A 13,540-nucleotide genomic window follows, 5' to 3' on the forward strand; every position below is an offset into this window, starting at 1 on the left:
AAGATATGCGTGAAGAAAACATCAAAACACCAGGGAGGGAGGAGGGCATACAAACGTGACCATGTGAGGTTATGTTACTGAACATGGCACAGGACTGTGTGGCTGGACAGAAAACCTCACCATACAAGACATCACCCCTCCCTAGGATAACTGACACATTTAATGTGATACAAAGGAAAATGCCAACTGGATTTTTATTTATCTTTTTATAAAACTATACAAGTTAATTCTCAGTTTTATATGTAGTAATAAATCGGCAGAAGAGTCAGGATAACTCTAAAAAGTAGTCATAGGGTGAGGAGTGGGACTAGAACTCTTAGATATGACAATATACTATTAAAGTCACATGGTGCCACTGAAGCCTCAGTGAAAAGACCAATGAGTCAGAAAACAGCAAACAAGCGCCTGGGTGGTTCAGCTGGTAAGCGTCTGCCTTCGGCTTGGGTTGTGAGCCCAGGGTCCTGGGATCGAGCCTCTCATCAGGCTCTCTGCTTGCCAGGAAGTCTGCTTCTTCCTCTCCTACTCCCCCTGCTTGTGTTCCCTCTCTAGCTGTGTTTCTCTGTCAAATAAATAAATAAAATCCTAAAAAAAAAAAGAAAGAAAGAACGAACAAACAGCAAATACATACAGGACTGTAGAGCCTGACCAAGGCGGCACTTTAACAGGAGACAGATTAGACACATGTTGGAAGATGACCAAGTCACATCTCATAAACCACACAAACATATACATCAGCCAATTCTACAGTGATCAGAGATCCAAACTGTGAAAAGTTAAAAACAGAAGTTATTTTTATAAACTCACAGTAGGGATGGACGGATGCTTAACTGACTGAGCCACCCAGGTGCCCCTAAATGAATTCTCTTTTGTTGGTCTTCTCCTCTTTGGAAATAGGGAAGTAAATATACTGCTAACTAGATGCTCTTTTACAAACTTGGTGAAACACAAGGAAGTCACCAAGTAAATAAAACACAGAATATATCTATGCCAAGAAATAAATGTTCACCTATAGGACCAGCAAACATAACAACAACAACAACAACAACAACAAAAATGCACTAGTGGAGAAAGTACAGAAGAGCCAGTACGGGTATTTGCCAAGTGTTGAGTACATCTCTTTTGACAGTGTGGCAATACCTGTCAAAATTACCAATCCACAGCCTTCAAACCAGAGAGTCTATTCCAGAGTCCCTTTTTATTACACAGATGTACTAGCAAAAGTATGACACTCTGTCTAAACAAGCACAGTCTATGGACTTTGTTCTAATAAAAGAAAAACTAGGAAACACCTAAATGCCCACTGATAAAGAAGTGGTAAAATACATTAGGATATATCCACGTGATGAAAATACTATATAGCAATTAATTAAGAATGAGCCCCCCCCCCCCGCTTCTTTGTACTGATTTGTGAAGACCTTTAAAATAATTGTTAAGTTTACAAAGCAAGGCACACACCAGTCTGTATGTTAGGTCTCCTCTGTATAAAATCCACAAATGTGTGTGTCATTCCTTCTTTATGCATAAACTCTCTGGAAGGATATATAAAGACACTGTTACCACTGGGTGCCTGTGGAGAGGGAAATTTGGATGGGGACTGATGGAGAGAGGCAGACTTACGTTTAAGTGTACACCCCGTCACCATGGGAATGTACTGATTCAAAATTACTAAAAAAAAATTTAACTATTAAAAAAAGTATAGACTGTCCTTAGGGGAACGGTGTGATATAATTACAGAGGAAATAGCAACTTCTGCCTGAAATCCACCATTCTCTCCTCAGCCACTCTGCAAGAGCACCCCTAACAACACAGTCTCTGAGCTTGGCTTGGCCAAGGCAGGGCCCTGAAAGTTCTCAAACTTCTGCTTTGCTTAATCAAGAATCAAAACAAATCCTCTTGCTACATTTTTTGGGAAATATAGAGAAAAAAAAATGGCTAGTGTTCAGAAAATTTACATGTCACCCTCTGCGTCACTGTTCAAACTGAAGAACCAGTCTAAAAAGTAAAAGTAAAGAACTGGCTAGAACGCTGGAAATCCTAACGAAGGCTGCAAAGCCCTCTCTACGTGACTTCATTTTCTGCCTTGGCAAGAACGTAGCTAATAGAAGAAAGATAAAAACAGAAAAGATGAGAATGTCTTCTACAGACAACGACCTAGAGTATCCTCTACTCACACAGCACAGTAATCCTCACTGGGCACAAAATTCATGCAAAGACAAGCTTCACCCAAAACAGAAAGTCCCATCATGCAGCACATCCACCATTCCCTGACGAAGCCTGTCCAAAACTCTAAGGCCAATTGGTGTTCTTGGCTGTTTTTTTTGTTTTTTTTTTTTTAAATGTCTGGAGTTAGTAGCTGCATCATGCAAAGTGAGAAACAGCATCATCTGTAGGTGGCAAAACCCCAAAGGCTAGGAAACAGTTTTTGAAGGTTAGGCTCAGGGAAGCCGTGATTAGGTGTATACTTTTCAGGAAAAAAAAGAAAGAAAACATTTCTAAACCTCGAAGGAATAATTTTTCTCAATCTCATTCCAAGTACTTGACTGAGGAGATCCAAAAAGGGGAAAAACAGGAGGAATCCCACATTGGCCAGTGTCAGACTTGTCCGAGGATGCATACTACATCTCACGGACAAAGACCACGCCCCGAACTCCGCCTGACATGCAACTGTGGCTAATGGCCGTGAACAAACTGGTAAAAGATATGGCTGCATTACAGAGAGATCATTTCCCACTTCTAGAAACACAGAGTCTGTGCCTAGCAATGCCGGCTGGGAACTGGTTACCATGTCCTCATGCGGGGAAGACCATTTTCACTGACTCTGAAAGCAATTTGGATAGTCAGTCCCCACCAGCACAAGCTACAAATATATACTGACAAGAAAATAAATCCCACGCATACAGCTAGACCTGAAATGTTTTCTTTCCTCCTGTGAATCCTGACACAAAATAAAGATTAAATCTGGTCGTAAGCTTTACACATAGGAGGCACTTTTTTTTCCCCCCAATTAAGAATAGTGGATGGTGACGGGCCTTCTGCTGAACAATTCATTGTTTGAAATTCACCTTCCCCTAAAACTCAAGGTTCAGTGCTGGGTAAAAAGGCATGCAACGTAGCCACCAGCCTCCTCAAGCTGGACACAAGGCATGCCCTCGGCTGCAGAAAACACGTAATTAGCAGTTACACATTTCCATGCCGACAAACCAATGATTAAGAAGGATGATTAGAGTCTGGATGGAACCAAAGCACAAGCTCTTTGCCTTCCGGATGCTCTCAAAAGCCCCAAGCGCACACACGTCCCCACGGCAGGGTCATACCGCCGGACTTCAGTTGTCTGGCTCTCTCTCGTTCCTGGACGGTAGACTTCGGCAAAAGTGGAGTAAGGCCTCGGGACTTGGTAGGTCTCATGTAGCCTTTCAGTGGCTCTGCCACTCTGCTTTTATCTTCCCTGTTGCCTTCTCCTGGTGCCTTCCGCTCAGATTTTTCGGTCAGTTTGTCAGGGGCCTCCGAGATCTTATCCTTGGGTTCTGGGAGTTCAGGATCCTTGGGAGGAGGCACTACCAACTTATCTACCGCCGGTGACGGAGTAGCTGCAGCCCTGCCATCTAACAAATCTGACTCGAATTCTGGTGCAGCCGTGGAAATATGTCCGGATTCAGTGATTTCAGAAGCCAGGCTAACTTCTTCCACTTTCTTTTTTTCACTTGTTGAAGGCAAAAGGGCTCTATCTACCTCCTTATTCAAACCGTCTGGGTCCTTGGAATCTCGACTGTCAGCATTTTGGTCCTCAGAGAAACTGGGCTTTGGTGCTTTGTCTCCCAGTAAGTCAGGAGGAATTGGAATTGGAGCAGAACCTTCCTCAGACTCTTTCTTTCTGTTAACTGGGTGTGTTGGAAAATTATTCCTATCTGCACATGCTTCTAGGACTCTGCCCTCACCTTGTAGGCGCTGGTCTTCTACTGGCATTCCAGAAAGGTGTCTCTCTGTGACCTCTGTCATTTTTTCTATCAAATGCTTAGATGCAGCACTGGGCACTGACTCAGAGCCTCCCTTCACAGATCCTCCATCTATCCCTGTTTCAGTCCTCAGGGGACCAGCAAGTTCACCTTTATTCTTAAGAGTGTTAGCTCCCTGGCTATTAATAGTGTCTACAGCTGCTGTGAGAGTGAGGGCAACCTCTCCTCCTGTGCTTGAAGGTGTGACAGTAGAGGGGGCCTTGGGTCTTTCCTGAGCTGGGACTCCATCTCTGCTGCAATTATCTACCACTAATAATTTGGACAACTGGGCTAGAGTTGTCTCTTGCCCACTTTCTGCCAAGGGCTTTGGAAAAGATTCACCTTCCTTTACTACTTGAGAAGCAGGAGCGGGCAGTCCTTCACGAGCTGCTGACTCCAGAGCCTCTGGAGGGGCTGACTTATTCATCAACCCTGGGAGCGTTCTGGGGCAGGTAAATGTGATATTTCTATTTTCGTCCACATAGCCCATTCCTTCAGTTCTGTGGTCCCCTGTGGTTTCCATGGGAACATGTATTTCTGATGCATCTATCGTATTCTCCAGAAGATGCTTCTCAGGAAAACTATTTTTAACCTTTTTACTTTTTCCATCATTGCTCCTTTCATTTGGTTTGTCAGCCACTGCAGCGTGTCCCTTGGCTGCATCTGTCTTATTCTCTGCAGACAGTACTGCAGGGACAAATCCTGCCCCCTGGATTTGGTCTTGGCAGCTCACATCTGTCACCTTGGTAGCTGGTTCAGTAACAGCGGCGTCCTTGACTATGTCTGTCTTGTTCCCACCAAGAGCCCCAAGCTCAAAAGAATTAACCTCATCGTTCCTCCCCTTCCATTCACCTACTTCCACTGTGGGAAGAGCTGATAGACGTGAGAACAAAGGATCATGATTTAAGGGGGAAGAGAGTCCTAAGTCCTTGTTTGGATGAGGAGTACTCCCAGCATCTCTATCCTTCCCTACAGAAGGTGGGTTGGGGGTTTCTTCCTTGTTCTCCATTCTAGCAGGCTGTGTGGAATAATTATTTTTGAACTTTTTGTTTTTGCCCTCACTACCCCTTTTCTTAGGCTTTTCAGAAATCCAGGGAGCTGCCTCACTACCCATCCAAGGACATGCTCCTTCCTTGCTCTGGTTACTGACACCCCTATCTACAGCTGAGGTCCCCCTTTCTGTTCTAGCGCCAGAAGTCTGAGTCGTGCCTGACTCACTTCCCAAAGGAATCAACATGTGCGAGGCGCTGGGCCCCCTCGCATCACCCGTCTCCACAGCCTCCGTGAGACTCACTGTGGTCCCTGGTTGCTTTGAGGAACCCAGCTCCTCACTCTTCTCCCCAGCAGGCAATCTTTCGGTTTTAGGGGCCGCCTCACTTGGCCCGAGAACAGCTGGGCCATCCTTCCAGCTGTCCGTAAGAAATGGGGGCTCAGATCTTGCTCTTCCCTTCCCAGAACTGGTTCTCACCTTCCCAGAACCTGCCCTTGCCTTCCTGTTTCTGCCATCCCCTGCTGTTCTCTGAGATGGTGGATTCTCCAGCCCAGGCCTCTGAACTAACACCTCATCCTGCCACTGATCAGAAGCCAAGATGCTCGTCTCCTGACCTGGCTTGGGAGGAGCTTCCTTTGTTAGTTCTTTAATCTCTTTAGTTCCTTTAACCTCTTTAGTTCCTTCAGTTCCTGTCTGCCTGTCTTTCTGCAATTTAGTCACTTTACTTTCATCATTCGCTTCTGTTGGGCTAATTCCTAATGAGGTACCTGTTGGCAAAGTGGGCACCGGATTAGGCAGTTCTTTTGCGGCTATGGGTTTTGAAACCCCACCCATGGCCTCTTGGTACAAGACAGGAGAGGAACCCTCTTTGGGCCTAATCTCCAAAGGAATTTCTATTTTGTGTGCAGAAACTTCTGTCTGGGGTCCTTTCAGAACAGATGAACCCATTGTCCGGTTTTCATCCACGGGACTCTTTAGGTGGGGTGCAGGCTCTGGTTTGCCTTCACCTGGCTGTAGCCATTTCTGGTCCTGGCCCAGTGGTACTGCCTTGTTACCACGGACTTCCGTGTCTGTTCCCGTCTTGCGCTGAGAACTTCCTGCAGTTTTCAGGGATTCTTCCAAAGGACACAAAGGCACGCTGAGACTTTCTGAAACAAAGTTTTCTGCTACCAGTCTGGCGGCTCTGGACTCCACTTCACATTCTTTTTTTAAGTTTTCTCTGGATGCCAGTCCATATTCCATGCCCACAGGGGTAGGCAGGCTGGGGAGAACCCCTGATTTCTGTGGGTCTGCTACAAAAGGATGACCTTTATGGTCGTCTGCACGGTCGTCATCCCAAGGTCCCCCAGCCCGGGGCTGAGAATATCTTTTTTGCTTTGGTTTCTTCTTTTTTTTCTTCATCATCATTGGTGGGCTCTCTGTATCCCAGGCCTCCCTGCCAAGATCTCGCTTGGGTTCAAGGAAGTCAAGATGAGTAGTTTTCCTTTGGTTCCCAGGCTCACCATAGGTAGACAGACCAGAGACCCAACCCAATTCAAACAAAGAGCAGGGGCCCAGCCCGGTATCAACAGTCTTCCGTGGAGAAGAGCCTCCCAGCAGCTCAGGAGGGACCCTGGCAGGCCTGGGCCGAGTGGACCTGCGGTCACTGGGTCTGTACACTTGTTTGCCTTGTGTGGGAGGGGTACCTGTAATACATGAAGTCGGCCAAAATTCCAAAAAAAAAAAAAAAACTCCTTGTTATTGTTTAAGAAAAAAAAAAAAAAAGTCCATTTACTGACTCAGTTAAGTCTGTTTTCACCAACCCACACAATAATTCATTTAGAAAAATAGTTTTTTCCAAAATATTTCTCATCCTTAACTGGGATTAGCAAATTAACAAAGATCATCATCTCAGGTAAAGAAAAAAATTCAAACAGAGTTCTTCTAACTTTCTGTAATAAGTAATGCCTAGCAATCTCATCTGATACTTATTTGTCATTATTTTTAATAGGTATGTAATTCCCAATTTTGCAACAAGATGATGATAAACTCCTATCTTTTTTTGGTGACATTTGTTAATTAACTGAATGCAATATATTAGGATTTTGGACAAAATTTATAATTCTAAGAGTCTGTCACCAGTATTATACTAATTACTTGTCAGGCTAACCAGATCAATTCTGGGAAACAGACCAGGAGGCCAGACTTATGCTACTGGGGGGCGGGACGGAAGGAAGAAGAAAAGAAAAAAAGATACTGAATTACTATTTTGGCCAAAGAAAAACCCTCATCATTCTAGAATCAAAGCCTACTTCGAAAAGACAAATGCGTTAGATTTTAATGTTCTGTTCCTAAATGTACTTCTTAAAAGACAGAAAAATATACATAATGCCCAGTAGGGTAATGAATTAGAACAATTAGGATAACCACCCTTAGAAAAGTTTCAGGAAACCAACTGCACCAACCTCCTATTTCCAAGTCAATGCAGCACAGATTCAAGATCCTGGAAAAGTCCCACTAAGACCAGGTCTAGGACAGCTCTTATCACGTATGACCCAATGAAATGACTTCAGAGAACATTAGAATACTTATATAGTACCGTTTGTTACTGTTTTTACTCTCCAGTGTCCTGCAAACCCTACTCTTGATTTAACATCTCGGGTCAGTTATTGCTTCTCTCAAAAAAGTGCTGGGCTTTAGTACCCCCACAACATTATAACATTTAATTTGGCAATTAACCAGTAGCTATCTGGTGCCATCTTTTATACTATTTACTGAATTATTACATAAATCTTTGGTTTCAGAGTTTATGCCTGGCAACTTCCCTTGCTATCCAGGCTATGTGACAACAAGACAAAGGCAAGGACCAGACTTAAATAACTATGTGCTTTAGCATGGTGAACTTTGTACACAGTAAGGACTTGATAAATCTTTATTGATATGTTGTGTCACTAAAACTATGTTTAAAAAGACTAAACTTTATTTAGCTCCTACCTGGGGCTAGGCAGTATGTAAGCACTAGAGAATCTCAGTGCTATAAGTCAGGGTCCTTGCCCTCAAGTTCACATTCTAATCAGTCACAGAAAAGCAAGCAGAGAATCATTAAGTTGATAAGCTCTGGGCTTACATCAAAAACATGTCATCTTAAAGTTCACTGAATGACTGAACTCCGAGTTAGAAAGTAACTTGGAGCGGTTCCTCTCCAAGCTCAGTGTGTTATCAATTATCCGGAGAACCTGTTAAAATGTGTATGAAGGTTTGAGGTAGAATCCAGGACAATGCCTTTCTAATAGGCCCCCAAGCAATGCAGATGCTGCTGGGGCACGAAACACACTGCATCTAGCAAGAGTTTACTAGCAAAGGTTTACAGTACACTTGAACAATACATTCCTCTTATAGCTGAATAAAAAGAGCTACAGGGAAGTTAAGTAACCTGCCCAAGACCACACAGCATAGAACAGTGAACAGTGGAAGTGGGTTAAAATTTAGATGTCTTGAGCTGACGTAGCGTACGTAAACAGCTGACTCTCCGCCTAAACAAGACAAAATCTGCCTAAGAAAGAGAATGGACTTCATGAGCAATACTAATAACCACCACAAAACCAGGGACTACGTCTACCACCACCACCCCATTGCTCCTAGTTCAAGTGGTTTCAAAGAGTCCGCTGTGCTTCCCCCACTTACCCGAGGTCTCGGAAGGAAGTTCAGAAGGTTGACTACCGAATGGTTTCTTTTGCTCTTGTTTCTCTAATACAGAATCCTCATCTGCTGGCAAGGTGGACTTTTGCCCCACAGCTGTGACTGGTTCTAAATGCAACAGTAAAAACCACACAGGTCTTAGAGCGGTGCTATTTCAGCTCTTTTTCCACCTTTCAGAAGCTGGAGGCAGGAACAGTTTGGAAGGAATGAGGGACATTCCTCCGAGGGCAGCAGAGAAATAGAATGGCAGCTGGAAGGTGAAGTTGGGAAACTTTTTGTTTTGTTTTTAAAGGGAAAAATAGTATTTGTAGGTTGGTGAGAAGGATTCGAAGGACAGGGGGAAAAACTGTTGAGTGGCAAGAAAGGAAAAAGTGGCCAGGGCATCCTTAAGTAAGGAAGCGGAGGTGGGATCTAGGAGCAAAATGGGAGATTGGCCTTAATTAGGAGCAGGGACGGTTCACTTCCAGTAGCGGGAGTGAGGCAGAGACTAGGGATACAGCAGACAAGTAGGCAGGTGAGGTGGCCAAAGTCTGCGGACGATCCCTTTTACTGTTGGAATTATCATAAGGAAAACATATCAGCAGAGAAGTAAGGAGGAAGATGCTGGAAACTGGAGGACGACGAAGGTGAGAAAGATGGTCTAGAAGAGCAGCAAGGTGTGTAGACTTGCAAAGTACAGTGTCGTTGTCTTTATCTGGTACGACGTTTGTCCCTCACCTTCCTGGAGAATACACACTGGGAGACAGAAATACTGAGTAAACATAAATCCATACCTGGAGACATGATCAAGGTAGATGCAGCTGACTGCCCCTCGTTCTTGAGAGATTTTAACTGGGACTCCTCTGTTTCTTCCCATGTCCCTGCAGCATGCACATCCTTAACCGGAGCCGGTGCCACCTCTGTTTCTGAGAGCAATGCAGCAGCCTGGGCTGGACTCACATTGTTGGCCAGAGTCACCTCTGTCCCAGGGGGTGGAGCCACATCCGAAGCCAGGGCTAACTCTGTTTCTGGAGGCAGAGGCACATCCTTGACCGGGGTTACTTCTGTTTCTGGGGACATAGCCACATTCTCGCCCAGGGCCATCTCTGTTTCTGTAGGTGAAAGCACATCCTTGCCCAGGGCCAACTCTGGTTCTGGGGATGGAGCCACATCCTTCAGTGGTGCCTTTTCTGTAGCTGGGTGTAGAGCCATATCCTTGACCGGGGCCACCTCTGTTTCTGGGAGCAATGCCACATCCTCGGTCAAGATCACCTTGGTTTCTGGAGGCAGCACCATGTCCCCAGTCAGGGCCACCTCTGTGTCTGGGGATAAGGCCACCTCCTTGGCTGGGGACATTTCTGTAGATGATACAACATCCTTAGCCAGTGCCACTTCTCTTTCTGAGAGAGATACCACACCCTTGGCTGGGGTAATCTCTCTGTCTGTAGGTGGTACCATGCCCTCATCTGGGGACACATCCATTTTTACAGGGCTTACAGGTGGGGCCCTCTCTGTTTCTTTGAATGGTAATACATCCTTGGCTGGGGCTACCTCTGTTTCTGTGGGCAGTACCATGTCCTTGGCTAAAGATACATCAGTTTCTGCAGACAATACAGCACCCTTAACTGGGGCTTCTTCTGTTTCTTTGGGTAGTACCATGTCCTTGACTATATCTGATTTGATAGATGATTCCACGTCCTCAGCCAGTGTCACATCTGATTTGGTGGATGGTTCCATGTCTTTAGCCAATGCCACCTCTGTTTCTGTGGCTGGAGCCATGTCCTTGGCTGGAGACATCTCTGTTTCTCTAGATGGTGCCATGTCAGCAGTCTTCAGTCCCATCATGATTTCTAATGCTTCTGCTGGTGCCCTCTCTTCTGCTGATGTCACTTCTACCTCTTTGGCTAGCTCTATGGGAAATAAGTAGGAAACTTAGGACCCATCATGATGCGCTCATAGCTCCGCATTCAAAACTTACTTTCAGAGAGTACAGGAGTGTCTAGATTTTGTGACCATAAAACCCTAAACATAAATTAAAAAGCTATCTAATTAATGTACTTGTGCCTACTCTTTGGTAGTCCCAGTACTGAGAAAAACAGGGCATTGAGAGAGTAAAGAGTGGAGGAAGAAAGGAAAAGGAAAGAAAAAAAGCACAGGTTTAAAAACAGCAACAACAACACAAGCACAAAATTATTTTAAGAATGGGAACCTGCAGAACATCCAGAAAAAAACCTCTGAGTCCTAAATCTGCACTGAATTGAAAAGGGATTTTCTCTGCCCGAGTTCCAAGTGTTGTATTCCAAGTGTTGTATTTCAACCACACCTTCATTCCTTCAGATGTGGAATCAATAATTAAAAGGATACAAGTATTTGTGATAGTTCTGGAATTTTTACCTGTACTGCTCTAAATGGCTAAAAATTAAGTCTGATGATTTGGATTGACTAAGATACTGGAACCAGTAAGTGATAAAGAGGGGTTCTAGTAATTTACCTGATGTGGGCTGCAGAGGTTGTGGTACGGCCTCTGGTAAAATGAAGGATTCCGAGTATGGAGAGTTTGGGGCTTCCACAGGCCACCCCTGAGGTACGACAGCTGCAGGAGCAAAGGTGTCACAGGGAAACAGACCTGATATTAAAACACAAACAAACAGATTCTTGAAACTGCTTCAGTAATAGGGAGAAAAAAAGTATTTGATATTTACAATCAGCTTTATACATCTGCCTTCAGCTCAGGTCATGATCCCAGGATTCCGGGATTGAGCCCCAGCATCAGGCTCCCTGCCGCTCCCCCTGCTGATGCGCACATGTTCTCTCTCTTTTTCTCTAATAAATAAAATCTTTTAAAAAAATTAGCTTTATATATTGCCATAATGACACAGACCTAAGGACCAATGAAAAACAAGGCAAGAAAGTTTTAAAGTAGAAACTGTTGCCATTCTTCAGATTTTGGCAAACTGTTAACTGGTCGTGCTGTTAGTCAGCATTGACTGGCTACCTTCTACAGTGTATTGTGAAGAGTCCTAATACCAAAGACTGAATGCCAGCACCAATAAATATTACAACTGATACAACGTAACATAGAGTAAGGAACTGTGAGTCTTGATCTCCTCATCTGTAAAATGAGATCAATGTCTCCCTCTGCAACATTACAACAGTTTCGTGAAAATGCTTTATAAATTATTAAGAACTAGACAAATGTTAAAGGATTATTATTATGCTGTACTCTGTCAGACATAATAGGGGATTTAATGTCACATGGTCCCTGTCATCAAGAGTATTACAATTTAGCTAGAGAGGCATGTATCAAATACTGTATAGCATGGACTAAGTATTCCAAGAGTTTAAAAACAACCACGAGGACCAGAATAGTCACAGAAGCCTTCAGAGGAGAAGCAAGGGCAGGAAGAGAGGAGAGAGTAGTTAATTTCAAGGACGGAGAACACTGCACAAAGAAAGGTATAAAAATGCCAATAGGATAAAATGTTCCTGCGACTGTGAAATTAGCTGGAGTCAAGCAGATGCTGCATACCAGAGAGGGAAAATAAGATGAGGACAAACAATGGGAAAAGGATCTGGAAAGCCAGAGAAATTTAGACTTGAAGAGCAAAAAATAGAGTGTTGTAAGATCTTAATGAAAATGAAATGATGAATACAGAACAGGGACCTGGTGACCAACACAGAAGGTATATTTGGAATGAATTTAAAAGGGGGCAGCCTAGGTATGAAGTGACAGAGGCTTTATATGGGGGAAGGCAGAGAGAGCATCAAAGAAGAGAAGATGCTGTAAAGAAGTCAATGGGACTAAATGACTCACTAGCTAGTGAACTGAAAAGCATGAGGAGACTACAATGCTCAATGCTTCTTTGGATGGCAGATCTCTAGGGGGAAGGCTGTTAAATGGGTTGAGAAGCATAAATGCAACATATGATTAGCCATGATCTTTACAGATACAAAAGTATTAAGCATTGTTAAGTGGGACTTATTGATGATAGGTACTGAAGGAAACCTGAATGTCACCCTCAAAATATGCCTCTTTGACATAAAAAATTATTTTGAACTGAAGGCAATTAGGGAGCAGTAAACCCAGAAAAAGCTCCTCACATTCTGCTTAAAGGCAGGATATAAATTCTCCTCTTCCTGGAGACAGACTCTTACGAGCCCAGAGAGGGCACCAGAGGAAATCTGCAAACAAACCTTACTCCATTAGTGCCCTCCCATGCATTTTCTTCCCACAGCCTGCCAGTCATGGAAGCCTAAAACTGCTTTCCTTTGTCCTGTCATTTCTTTACACCTCTACTGCTCTTTGTTGAAGATGCTATATAACCCAAAATTCCAAGCTACCGCTTTGAGTCACTTTTTGCCCATACAATAGATGCTGCAGATGTTAACAAATGGTCTGTCTTCTGTTAATCTGTCTTTTTTTTGAGGCCCAGCTGAAAACCCAAGATGGGGAGAAGTAAAGTTTCACCTCCCCCACAGTATCCTGGTCACATTCATGTTAAAAGTTACACAAAACCAGGAATAATGGTATTACTAATTGAGAACTAAGATCTGTTTAATATTTACCAAGTACCATGGGGCGCCTGGGTGGTTCAGTCCTTAAGCCTCTGCCTTCAGCTTGGGTCATGATCTCAGGGTCCTGGGATCAAGCCTCGCATCAGGCTCCTTGCTTGGCCAGGAGCCTGCTTCTCCCTCTCCCACCCCCCTGCTTCTGCTCCCTCTCTCACTGTCTCTCTCTGTCAAATAAACAAATAAAATGTTTTTAAAAATATACTTTACTAAGTACCAGATGCTATGAGAAGTGCTTTTACAAAGTTATTTAATTTTCACTACATCTTTAAGGTAGGAACTAGTGCTGGACCCATATTATAGATAAATCAAAGTTTAGAGTGGATATAAC

At 43.9% G+C, this 13,540-nt stretch overlaps 1 protein-coding gene across 15 annotated transcripts in view; it reads right to left on the bottom strand.

The window, feature by feature from the left end:
- MAP4 (microtubule associated protein 4) overlaps window positions 1-13,540 on the bottom strand; it is a 190,106-nt gene that overhangs the window by 41,913 nt on the left and 134,653 nt on the right. For 5 of the 15 annotated variants that reach the window (XM_032867918.1, XM_032867925.1, XM_032867924.1 and 2 more), the window contains exons 6-8: window positions 11,132-11,266; window positions 9,435-10,550; window positions 8,647-8,769 (exon numbers count right to left, since the gene is read on the bottom strand). In XM_032867918.1, coding sequence (XP_032723809.1) covers window positions 8,647-8,769; window positions 9,435-10,550; window positions 11,132-11,266 — 1,374 coding nt within the window. Of the gene's footprint in view, window positions 1-3,314; window positions 6,669-8,646; window positions 8,770-9,434; window positions 10,551-11,131; window positions 11,267-13,540 lie in introns of those variants that run through there. The other 10 variants (XM_032867913.1, XM_032867912.1, XM_032867911.1 and 7 more) reach the window with 5 other exon arrangements.

This window comes from Lontra canadensis, unplaced genomic scaffold (assembly GCF_010015895.1).
Source record: "Lontra canadensis isolate GAN:19392208 unplaced genomic scaffold, GSC_riverotter_1.0 scaffold35, whole genome shotgun sequence".
Classification (NCBI taxonomy): Eukaryota; Metazoa; Chordata; class Mammalia; order Carnivora; family Mustelidae; genus Lontra; species Lontra canadensis.